This window comes from Trichogramma pretiosum, unplaced genomic scaffold, assembly GCF_000599845.2.
Source record: "Trichogramma pretiosum strain Unisexual culture from Peru unplaced genomic scaffold, Tpre_2.0 scaffold27, whole genome shotgun sequence".
Taxonomy (NCBI): domain Eukaryota; kingdom Metazoa; phylum Arthropoda; class Insecta; order Hymenoptera; family Trichogrammatidae; genus Trichogramma; species Trichogramma pretiosum.
The window spans coordinates 341,838-353,995 of NW_019641694.1; the positions used below are offsets into that span (position 1 = coordinate 341,838).

A 12,158-nucleotide genomic window follows, 5' to 3' on the forward strand; every position below is an offset into this window, starting at 1 on the left:
TATTTCAAAATATGTAATAAGTTTATTTACCTACACACACCACACTCGCATCCACTCAAACAATCACACAAAAATACAATTATCACCATGTAATTTAACAGCTACAAGTATTCACAAATTTTTTACATTTTCCAACTATTCTCGAACGCCTTATCGAACGCCTCCACACATAAGCAGCAAAAACAAAAACAAAAAGGGTTATAAAAATAAACAAATATTTTTTGTAATGGTCACCAGAAGAGACGTCACTTTGAAATTCTTTCGGATTCCAATTCAAACTTTTTTGGGCACCAGATTCCTTATCTACTGTTTCTATCGAGTCAATTATAATCCGTCCGACTCGTCGTCGATTTAAAAAGTCAAATGACGTTAAAGCATCGTCACTTTCGGTGGAAACACTTTGTACGTTTGTGGCATTTTGAATATTGTACGCATATCTGTAATTGATAAACCTATTGAATCAAAAAAAAAATTTGCAACATCGAAATTTTCTATGCGTACCTTAAACGTCCTTGATTTATATGTGGCGTAAAGGCCACCGAATGTATTGGACATGCAGGAAGAGAGTTGTAAATATTAGCTCCCTTTGAAGGTTTCAAAACCTTACTGTGAATACTTAACCGACTGTCTTTTGAGCGTATTGGTAAATCCATGTTGTCCGAAACAACTGTATTATACTTGTGCTTTAAGCGTTCTTGTTCGTTAATAAAAACCGATGGAATACGCCCAGTTGTGGTATACTGCAGTATAGCATCAAGCATCCAAAAACAGCTCGCTAAAATATCAGTACCATTTTTATTAATTGCATATTCAGAGAAAAGTCAAGAATAAAATGTACATCTTCTTATATTTACGTTTGTGTTTACAGATAGCATCAAGACAACTCGAATCGCCATAAACGATGATTTTGCCTGACTGAAGCGAATCGTTTGACGTTTTCTCTTTAGTTTGAAACATTCCAAGAACAGGTTCATAAGTAGTTGTATGAACTGGGTATCCAGTCAGCAGCTCTTCTCCTAAATTTTTTAGGGCAGCGTGAAGAAGGAAGCCTTTTTCAGGAAACCTTTAATTATACAATAGGTTACGAAAAGTTACGATAATATTTAAATACATCTAAAATTCAAAGACCATACCTTATAATCCTCGTCCCAGATGAGAAATGTATAGGTGGGTATTCTCCCAAAAATAATTTACCACTTAAAACTTTTTCTCCAAAGGCGATACCCCAGTTTGGAAACAAAAGATCATTCAATGCAGGAATGTTGGCTCCTCCCGTATCTGGTATCCACCATTGCTTAGTGTTTTCGTCATAGATTTTTACCTTGTACATTACGGAGACATTATACCAATCGGCAAATACTATGACGGATAAGCCTTCTTCAACGTCTTTCTTTAATTTTTCTATTTCTTCGGGAAAAAATTCTTCCTCTGGGTCTACAATTAAGAGAGAACCATAATTCTTCGCGTCAAAGCATGTAAATGGGGTCCCTAGTACTTCTAAATAATAGCCTCCACTCCGTAAATGTTGATACAGATCTTTAAAATTTGTATGAATGTGATCTCCATTCCAATCTAAAGGTTCTTCTTTTCTTTCCAAATCGTCTCGAGGAAAGTATCCAGATGGGTACCTCAAATTGTGGTACTGGTCCCATAAAATGCGTTTTCTATAATTCAAGCAAAAATTTTAACGACTGCCCACATTTTCTCAAGTGAACAATAATGTGAAACTTACTGCCTTGGCGGAGTAGGTATGACTTTCACCTGAACCGGCAACCTTGCCGTGGCAGTTTTGATACCTTCGTACGTTTCCGACTGAACGACGACTTTAATCATTCCTAGGGTGAAAAACAAAAGATAAAAAAGTTTTATTAATAAAACTAATGGCGATTGTTAAAAACATTACTTGCCTTGTGCTACTCCTCTGTAATTTTTCAAAGATTCGGGAACAATTATAGCCACGGCGAGCCAGCCGGACCAAGGCCAAAGATGCTCGCTGTATGTTAAGGTAACTTGAATGTTCTCATCGCTATCAGCATTATAAGCGTGAGGATGCCAGGTGGCATATTTAACTTTACCGAAAACATCCAATCCATTAGTGATTGTTACGTTGATTATTGTCGGCATTCCCGTGTGGTACATGGCTTGAGTGCAATAAGGCCACATATATTGACATTCTGTTAAATCTATGTAGCTAGTTTAATTATATTTTGATTTTATTAGTATTCTAAAACAATTGATAAGTAAATTCATGAATATTTAAGACGATCACCTTGGACTAAGTGTAACTTTGGGAACGTAAGAATTCAAATAATTATAAGCACTCAAAAGATCCAAACGCCCAGCACCTTGCTCAAACATCCCAATATTCGGCAACTTCGTTGCTGTTTCCATCAAAGCTTGCTTAACGCTTGCAGGTGTTATCTTGAACGATATTTTTTAAATAAATGTCTAAAGAAATGTATAAATAAGTAAAAATGATCGTTTGTTACTTTATGATGAAAAGAACCATTAGGAAAGAGAAAAGCACTGGTTAATAAAGCTACAGCGCCTGTCACAACAGGACTCGCAACCGATGTACCCGACATGAGCCGACAGCCATGAGTCAAACTTGAACCACTGACAACCGATCCGAAAGTAACGAGATCGGGTTTAACTCTTCCATAGCCAGCTGGTAGTTCCCATGTTGTCATTCCGCGTGAAGAAAACCCAGCTACTTGATTATCCCAAGTTATACCTCCAACGCCAATGACATCCATTTGATCAGCCGGATTGTTCAAAGTTCTTTGAAATGAGAGTATTCAAATTGTCAAATATATTTTATGCTCATAAAAAAATTTTTAACGGCAGATGTAGTATATTTTTCCTCTTAGGAGTAAAAAACTGGAAAGTCGCAGAGCACATGGAATTTCGTCGAGGCGAAGCCGAGGCTGATATATTCCACATGGAGCACTCGGAGCACGTGGAATTTACCAGCCTTCGCTTCGCTTTATTAAAATCACACGTGCTTTGAGACTTTTTTTTCAATGCATGGGTACAAATTAACTTTTTTGAGAATCCACCAGTCTAAAATAAAATTTTGATTTTTCTCGGCGGAAGTAAAATGTTACTTTAGATTGGGGTGACGCAAAAAATTATGACCTTAGATGATAATTACCCGTAAATCGGTCCATCATTACCAATGGCTGAAATCATGATAATTCCATTTGCAGTGAGTTCCCAAACTTTATCTACAAAGGGCTGATCTAAAAAGTCTGGGCCACCAATGCTAAGATTGAGAATTTTGATTTTTAAAAGCATTGCATAATTGAAAGCATCCAGGAACCATGATGTATAAGATATCTATTGAAAAAATTTATTCTAGTTTTAAGAAACTATCATGCACATAGTTGATATTCCAAATAATTCATGAAGCTTGACTTACTTTAGAATTTGTAAATACTCTAAAAATGTACAAATCTACATCTGGAGCCAATCCTTTGCAACTTGGATATGAAGATGCAATGACGCCAGCTACAAAAGTGCCATGACCGAGTAAATCATTGAGAGTTTTTTCATTGGTCCAGTTAGTTCGTTCTTTTATATGTTTAAAATGTGGATGATTTGCAGCTAATCCAGTATCAAAAACTGCTACCTATAAATTTTGTTTAAACATGGAGGGATCAAATTTTTTATTAATTAAGAAATGTATGTTATCAACTTATACCTTAACACCTTTGCCTGTTATTCCTTTTTTCCACAGGGATTCTGCATGCAGTACAGTGGTAATTTTAGTTGATACTTTTCCAAATAATTTTCTATCAATATATTTTTGATAATCTTCAACTTTACTTCTTTCCTAAAAGTATGATGAACGAATAAAACTAAAATCTAGTCAACAATAAAATTGATAGTAAATTAACATTAATTCAACTTACATTATCATTTTCCTGTGTTGATTTTTCAAAAAATTCATTTTCTTTTGAATAATATTTTGGTTTTTTTTTAATTAATTTTTCTGGAGTTACTTGTTTGATTAATGGGTGTCTTTTCAAAGCATCCAAGATATCAACTTTATCTTCTTCAATTTCAATAATGTCAAAATCACTTGGATATTTTAAGGAAAAATTATTACGTTCTATTATCTTCCACTTCTGTGGTTGTGACTTAGCCAAGGCATAACTAATAAACTTTTCTCTTGCTTTCTTATTGTAATAACCTTTGAATTGAACAATATACTGATGATCAACATTTTCCGATGATATTGTATATTTTAAATTTATCAATGACTCTGTTGTATTATTGCACAATGTACCAATTACGTTTAATAACAAGAAATGTTGAACCAAAATCCAATATCCTACCAGTTTCATGCTAGATTTGTTTTGAGAAAATAAAAAAATAATTATTATCATATCAAAGTCAATAATGTATTAATTTTTCTAATGAACAAAATTTAGATTTGCACATTTATTTTTATTGTTTCTACATGTTCAATAATAATACCTGGTACTATCTCCTATCAAATTCAGTCTTTGTGACTAGTTCAATATATTTTTCTGATATATACGTCATAATAAATTTCTGCACAAAAATAATCTTCTGTCATTTTAAATATGTAAATTCATGTTGATCAAAACATCTTAATGAAAATTATGAAAAAGAACATTTAATCATTCAATTTTGAACCGAGTTCAATGACATTTTACTGCTCACAACATAAATTGTTTGTTTCGTTATTAACTAAGAAAGTTAATACCGAAAAACACGTTACGTATATAAATAATATCTACACCTAATGTTAGTAGTTGTCAATGCCAAACAAGAAATCGCTTCAACAACGTAAATTTAAAACTTCTGCTACGGTCCACGAGATAGGTCAATTCACGAGTCATGTTATAAAGTTATTCTACAATTTGCGTATCATTAAAATTAAAATGTTAAAATGTATCAAATAAATCAGAATAAGATGTACTACCTCTAACATTGATATAAAAAGTTGTTTCATTTTTTTTAAATAATTTATTATTTCAAATTTTGGAACTTTTTTCAATCTAATGAAACCCAGCTTTTTGAATTCACCGCTTACATTTGGCGTGAAAGTCTCGTTTCAAGTGTAGAATTTCCGTACCGTTTTCGGAGCCATGTGGAATCTCTATTCTCTGTCAAGCTGGGCTGGTGGACCTGTATATAAGAAGAGACACGTTTCACTGATTCTCACACGTATACGTGACCCGCACACAGTTACAAAGAGTGTGCTGCTTCTTAACCAATTTCTCTACTTCGTGGTGTCTTTTGGGTTCGAGCTAACGCTCCGTTTGTACATATTTAGCTACTACAGTTTTTCAATCAATTAACATCCAACAAAATGAGGATCTACAAGGATATTTTCACTGGTAAATATAATTTTAAATATGCTTCCTTCTTATTTAGTTATATATTTTTTTCTAAAATTACTCATTGAACCAATAATTTCCATTTCAAATATCGCCTCGTAATCTTTTTTTAGCCTCAAGTTCTACTTCACCACGTTTTTTTCAGTAGCATTCGTTGCTTCTTTTTTTAACTCTGACTCTTGTATAATAAAAAGCAGAATTGCACTTTTCCTAATTTTTAACATACTTATGTAAAAATCATTTTTAATAGTTGAATAGTATATTAAAGATGAGGTCCTTCGGAACCTCAAGTCCATAAGCAACCTAACCTATATTGTACGAAAGTTCGTTAAACTTTTAAATGCCACTAAGTACAAATTTTTTTTTAAATCAGCTGGAATACTGATATTACAGTCTAGCTAATTTAATTGATTCATTAACTGACTTTTGACAATTTTGAATGACTTATATTGTAATGAATTCCATATTTGGTATCATGTCTTGTGGTGAACATATGAAACATCATCTTCTTTTCCTGCAAAATGAGTTAGTTTTATCAATCTTGAGAATACTTTCTAAGTATATTTAAATAATAATATTGTACTGATGATTAAGATTTTTCAAAAATACATAAATTTTACAAATTTATTCATTTACAGGTGATGAGATGTTCTCTGACACCTACAAAATAAAGCTTGTCGATGATGTCATTTATGAAGTCTATGGCAAGCTCATTCAACGTAAAAATGGCGAAATTGAAATCGCTGGATTTAACCCATCAGCTGAAGAAGCCGATGAAGGAACTGATGAAGCAGTTGAATCTGGAGTCGATGTTGTTTTGAACCACAGACTGCAGGAGAGTTTTGCCTTCCATGACAAAAAATCCTACACCCTCTACTTGAAAGACTTCATGAAGAAGTTGGTGGCTAAACTAGAAGAAAATTCTCCCGAAGAAGTAGAAGTATTCAAGAAAAACATGAACAAAGTCATGAAAGAAATCTTGGGCAGATTCAAAGAATTGCAGTTCTTTACTGGTGAATCAATGGACATTGATGGCCATGTTGCTCTTATGGAATACCGTGAAATCGATGGACAATCTGTACCAGTGCTCATGTTCTTCAAACATGGACTAGAAGAAGAGAAGTTCTAAATAAATTTATTCAAATTGAACAATTATGCATTATTAATTGATTATATTTTTGTAAAAACCGATTTTTAATTTTTTAACCAACATTGTGTTTTGAATGAATTTTGAGTTCATAACACATGAATACAAGTCTGACTGTGAATGAAGAAAATTGGTCTTTATAAATGGTATATATTAAATTGTAACCATCAGCTCAAAGCATTTTAAACCGAATGTTCTTATTGTTTATCAGAGCATTTGAACCGTTATTGTTTTTATTTTTGAAAGAACAGATAAGATTTTTTAGTTTTTGATAAATGTAAATGTTGTACCAAGTTTTAAAACAAAAACTGTTTATAGATATCTCATAATAAAACTTTTTTGCTGATTATTAAATGTGCTAATATTTTTCAACCGACTAAGTTTTTAATATACATTCTTAACTTATGAAAAAAGAAACTGTACTCATAAAACAAACTTACAAATTTTTATTAAATATAACTAGAAGTTTTTCTCAAAGATATAAACTTATTTGGAACTTGATTAAGTTAACAAATATGCCATTATTTTAATATAATTAAAGTAGCAGTCAATCCAAAGGTTGCATCAAACTTGAAAAACGAATATTTCTCATTTTGATTGAAACCATTTTATTTGTTTGGGAATGCAACGTTCAATGGAACTCGAGCTATGTAAGTGGCAAACGGTGAGCCAAGCCACAAGTACTTGTCGTGAATAAATGCCGAGCTGATTCCGCCAATCTTTCCATTCGTAGTGTAGGCTGCGTCGAGTATCTGACCGGCTTCGTTGATTTTTAATACGGTTACGGTCTTGGGCGTTATAAACATTACGCTCTCGAAGTTGCCCAAAAAGTGCACAGCTTTCTCAGCGTAGTAGTTGGGGTAGTAAGTCTGAAGTAATTTGAACGGCAGCTCCAACAAGGCCAAAAGTCTCGTCAGCATGCGTCTGATGTAGGGATGAGGCATGAGCGATTGGTGCAATTGTGGACGTTCCTCGTCCGCGTAAACGATCAAGCTGACGAGGAATCCCTTGTTGTTGTCCGAGTGGATATTGTCGGGTAAGCCCGGTAGGCCCTCGATGAAAATTTCGTGCTTTCCGGCTTTGGGCCCTTTGATGTTGTACTTGATGATGCGACTGTTGAGAGTCTCTGCCACTACGACGAACTTCTCGTCGCTGCTTAGTAAGAGTCCGTTAGCGAAGCCCAAATTGTGCACCAAAACTTGATTCTTCTTCGTTGCTGCTTCGTAACGTATGAGCCTGCAAGAAAAATTATAAGCCACTGGTATTGAAAAAAATGTTATACATCATGAGCAAACACCGACCTTCCGGAGGGATCGGACAGCATGGTAAAAGCCCCATCTTCGATTTTAAAATCTGCACTCGAGTCGGTCCAGTAAATGTCCCCGTTGCTCGCTACATCTATGGAATTGACGATACCCGGATAAATACCTTCGATGGCAGTTTTACTATCGACGATGGTCTCGTACTTTCCAGTCGTTACGTTGACTTTGAAGATGCCGTAGTAGGCGTCGCAGACGTACAAATTGCCGCTCTTGTCGAACTTCAAGCCCAAGGGCCTGCCGCACTTTGACTCTTGGTGTATTCCATCTGTTGAGTGCAATGACACGATAATTCATATAGGGTCTTGGGCTAGGCGGGTGCGCTAGTCGCGTTCGTTCGAGCGATTTTATGCGCTTTATCGACCAAACAATTGGGAAAGCTCGTGCCGAGCGATTCTCGAGGCAGACATCGGCGCTGACGCGTACGGCTTCGATCGACTAGAGCGTTGATGAGTAATGTTTATTTATGGACTTTTAACCCCAGTCGTCGGTTTTGCGATCATCGTACATGGCCATTGGACAGACGCGTTGGCCCAGGTAATGAACAGTTTACACGACTTGGCTTGACATATAGTGTGGCACAGTTTTTTTTAGTACGCGCTCATGTAGTTAGTTAACTTGTACTTACCGCAATCCTTTCCGAACTTGACGATCGGTATCAGTTGATTGCCGACGATTTTAACGACGTAACCGCCGTGAACTCCGGTGTAGAGCTCGTTTTTGTACGAGGCGAACGACTCGGCGCCCTTGACTTTTCCCTCGAAAAGTACTTCCGGATTGTTTAATCGCTCGTTCAGTGCGAGCCTGCCAGTCAATTGTTTTGGTTCGACGATACTGTGTAATGACAAAATAAATTCAACTAGAGTAAGATCGATTGTTTTTTAACATATAGTCATTGACGCGATTTATTCATTGTTTATTGCATCGACTTTCATATCGGGCGATATGACAAAAAAATCAAAACGTCGGAAACGGCCACACGAAGTGACTTGCGAAATTTCAATTTGATTTGCATATAATTTTAAGCCGATAGCTGCGCAAAATGAGAGGTTACTTGGCCGATTTGAATCTCGATCAAAATAGTTCCGTCGAGTAACTGTATTGTAAAGCTCCTTTGAACTTGGGTGATCAATCTGTGCAATACATTGTCGCAAACAACACGTATCTACTTGTTACTTATTTTTATCATGCATGCACCGGAGAAAGTGCGAATATAAGGAAAAGAACTTTTGAGAAGTTGAAGAAACAGTAAATTTTGTCGCTATTCACCTTAATTCAGTAAATTCCACGTTCGGTGGTATTCCAGGAACGAACGTTATCACAGCTAAAAATGCACCAATGTAAATAATCGTCGTCCCTATCGATTTTAAGTAGCCCATATTTTTGATTTCGAATGCGAGGCGGGTCGATGGAGAAAATTGAAATTTTACAGCTGAAAAAGCAAAGCGAGATAAATAAAGACGAGCCTCGTCAGGAGTCGAATGATGTTTCTGTTACGAGAAAACTGTTTGATAAATCAATGCGTCGGTCGGCGCACTAACTGTACATCTTACTTACTCGACTAAAGACGGCGACCCACTGTTGGTTCAACGAAACTTGCCGCACGTATATACACATAATACGTGTAATGCGCTTGGCTCTTTCTCTCTCTCTCTCTCTCTCTCTCTCTCTCTCTCTTGGACTTGGGACTGCAAAGTGGAGAGCAACAACACATCGGCCGCTTTTTTTATGCCGTTTTGCGTGCCGGGTTGCCGCTTCCTTAGGCTGGGCCCCGCTTACTGGTTTTACCGGTCGAAGTAAGAGTCTCGAAGAAGAATCTCCTCGCGATGCAGCAGCGGCAGCGCCGAGTTCAGGCGTCGAGCGTCGCGCGGCCCGACATTTTTATGCGCTTATAATTCAAGTGCGCGAGCACTGATCGTTGCCAAATAATGACGCTCGTCGATGCGTTGCCACGCAGACCGAGAGATGCTCTCGTGCCTAAATCCAGCTCACCGATGCGTACTCGATTTTTTTCGACTCGTCTAATTATTTGCTCTCATTACTCGACGTACCATTGACAAAAGCAAATAAAGCGATGGGATGGCAGAGAGAAAGAGAGAAGAGAGAAACGCGAGAATGGGGAAAAAGAAAGGACGGGACAAAAAATACACAAGGATGCGCCGACTAAATTTCAATTTAAAAGTATACGTTATACTCTATCTCAAATTCAAACGTATTGATGTAGAGCTTCAGTATTTATAAACTTGCCGATTTTTTCCCCCAAGTTGAAAAATATTATAATGTTACTAATGTTTTTCACTGATCATTTCAGCCCGAGCTCGTAATTGGAGTAATAAGTTTCACAGCATAAACTCGCAACAGTCAAACGATTGTCCATGTTGATTGACAAGGTATAAAATTGAATCATTCTCTGCTAACTATTTCAGCTTGAAAATTCATGCTTTCGAATATGACTTTCTGCAGGCAAAGCAATATGAAGTCGTTAGGATCCTTGAAAATCGAGTCAGACGGTACTGTTTTTGATTTCAACCCTCGCGTGCCAATGAGAAAGAAACGAGAAAAAATAATATCCAACGCCAGAGTCAACTGGGAGCAGAACAAATTGCAGAGCAAATACTGCACGGACCACCGGAGCAAGTCTCACAACGTGTCGAATTTGAATTCGAAACTCACGGGTATTCAAGGCGGCAAAAGTTCGAACGCGTCGATCTTGATGCACAAACAAATCGACATAGCCTGTCGATCGCGAAAGCAAAAGGAAGCCTTCGCTAAGACCAAATCCAACAATCCGAATTATTTTCGATCGTTCGACGTAAAACTGCCACCGATCATCCTGCCGATTTTGCGAAATCTCGCGAATCCAGTTTTGCCAGGGCAGGACGGGAAATCGAGCCTCGGCGAGCAGGCACAGGCCAGAGAGACGATTTACAAAGACTCGTCGGACAGCGATTTGGAATCGTCCGAGAGCCATCCCAGCCTCAAGAGCGGTTTGAAGAAAAATTTGATCTCTTACTCGGCGCACAATGCTCTTTTCAAATCCGATCGGGAGGATAATCCGGAGAAGAGTAGCGCGATCGTTTACGAGTGTTACTTGGACAGAGTTTCGTCCAAGAGCCATCAATCGAGAGACGCGAGCTCCGGATGTGGCCCGGCCACGACCAACATTTCGCTTCGAGAGATCAAGATGAGCGGTCGCTTCGGCGAGATCAGCAAGGCTCTGAAGATGGACCAGCTGGACGCGAGCAAAAGCAACGGAAGATCGAGGATCGAGTCGCTGTCCGGTCAGCCGCTGCAGCGTACCTTGTCGGTCGACGCCAGAGATCCGGCTCCGGGTGTTGATTATTTGGCCGAGATAGCCGGCCAGTGCCTCAACATCTACGGCCAAGGTGCGCTGCGCTACATCGACAAGCAGCACTGCGATCTCGGCCGCGCCAACGACATCAACTTCGTCAAGTTCAATTACGTCCATTTCAACAGCATAGCCATGTGCTTGAACAAAATCAAGTACAGCTTCCCCAACGTCGACCATTTCATTTTCAAAGAGACGAACATCAGCCACCTGGGCCAGCTCAACGCTTTGGCGGAGTCGCAGGGCCTCAACAGCATCACCATCGAGTCCGACGGCAATCCGATAATATCGAAAAATTGGAAGATCTACGCGATCTTTCGCTTGGCCCACTGGGGATTGCAAATGGTCAACGGGGTCAAGGTCACCGAAGAGAATATCCAAGTGGCCAATTTGGAGTTCGCTGGTCTCACCGACATAGTCATGTGGTCGCTGCCCGAGGCGCTTTTGGAGCCACTACTCGAGCGCCTGTGCTTGGATCAGACGCGAAAGAAAAACGGCGAAAATATCTCCGCGAAGCAATTTCTCTTGGAAAATGACTCGACCCTGAGAAATGTCGTAGGCAAAGAGGCCCTGCAATGGCGAAGAGGCAGCATAACTCAGGTATCCTATTTTTAATTATATTTTTGAAAACTCTATTGCTTTCTCTGACCAAACATTCTTTCGCAATAGGATGATTTAATTTGGAGACACAAAGGAAAAAATTATCTTTCTCGATCGATAGAAAACACCGTCGCTGCAATAGAAAAATTAAATATATTTCAAATCGAATGGCCAACTTATTTGTTTGAAATCATATACAATATCTTGAAAGATTATTCTAATATGTACGAATACATGAAAAGCCGGACAAAGGAGCTCCAATGAATTTACTTGCAGATAATTTAAGAAGATTTCAATACATTTATAATTAAATGTACTATCATTCTGTGCATGCAACAAATGAGACTGTTTTACTAAAATGATTTCTTGCA

At 37.8% G+C, this 12,158-nt stretch overlaps 4 protein-coding genes across 6 annotated transcripts; 2 read left to right on the top strand and 2 right to left on the bottom strand.

The window, feature by feature from the left end:
* Nucleotides 1–2: 2 nt before the first annotated feature.
* LOC106660560 (membrane-bound transcription factor site-1 protease) lies at nt 3–5,054 on the bottom strand. Of its 3 annotated transcripts, XM_014383575.1 has the most exons (14): nt 4,772–4,791; nt 4,483–4,560; nt 3,915–4,350; nt 3,704–3,835; nt 3,422–3,631; nt 3,155–3,339; nt 2,490–2,781; nt 2,270–2,421; nt 1,908–2,191; nt 1,733–1,835; nt 1,134–1,664; nt 855–1,063; nt 502–775; nt 3–452 (listed from the first exon to the last, which is right to left on the bottom strand). In XM_014383575.1, the coding sequence occupies exons 3-14, from the start codon at nt 4,347–4,349 to the stop codon at nt 95–97; spliced, it is 3,165 nt and encodes a 1,054-aa protein (XP_014239061.1). In that variant the 5' UTR covers nt 4,350; nt 4,483–4,560; nt 4,772–4,791; the 3' UTR covers nt 3–94. The 3 variants fall into 3 exon arrangements, with proteins under 3 accessions (XP_014239061.1, XP_014239062.1, XP_023317767.1); XM_014383576.2 differs by having other exon boundaries at nt 3–437; nt 4,483–5,054; XM_023461999.1 differs by having other exon boundaries at nt 4,483–5,054.
* A 162-nt stretch (nt 5,055–5,216) lies between these two features.
* LOC106660561 (translationally-controlled tumor protein homolog) lies at nt 5,217–6,873 on the top strand. The gene is made up of 2 exons (XM_014383577.2): nt 5,217–5,372; nt 6,011–6,873. Exons 1-2 carry the CDS (start codon nt 5,345–5,347, stop codon nt 6,499–6,501), a joined length of 519 nt encoding a protein of 172 aa, XP_014239063.1. The 5' UTR covers nt 5,217–5,344; the 3' UTR covers nt 6,502–6,873.
* A 72-nt stretch (nt 6,874–6,945) lies between these two features.
* On the bottom strand, nt 6,946–9,410 carry LOC106660470 (adipocyte plasma membrane-associated protein-like). The gene is made up of 5 exons (XM_014383439.1): nt 9,396–9,410; nt 9,108–9,270; nt 8,467–8,672; nt 7,821–8,106; nt 6,946–7,755 (listed from the first exon to the last, which is right to left on the bottom strand). The coding sequence occupies exons 2-5, from the start codon at nt 9,215–9,217 to the stop codon at nt 7,128–7,130; spliced, it is 1,230 nt and encodes a 409-aa protein (XP_014238925.1). The 5' UTR covers nt 9,218–9,270; nt 9,396–9,410; the 3' UTR covers nt 6,946–7,127.
* A 901-nt stretch (nt 9,411–10,311) lies between these two features.
* LOC106660293 lies at nt 10,312–12,051 on the top strand. Its single transcript, XM_014383224.1, has 2 exons — nt 10,312–11,787; nt 11,857–12,051. Exons 1-2 carry the CDS (start codon nt 10,312–10,314, stop codon nt 12,049–12,051), a joined length of 1,671 nt encoding a protein of 556 aa, XP_014238710.1.
* Nucleotides 12,052–12,158: the final 107 nt, after the last annotated feature.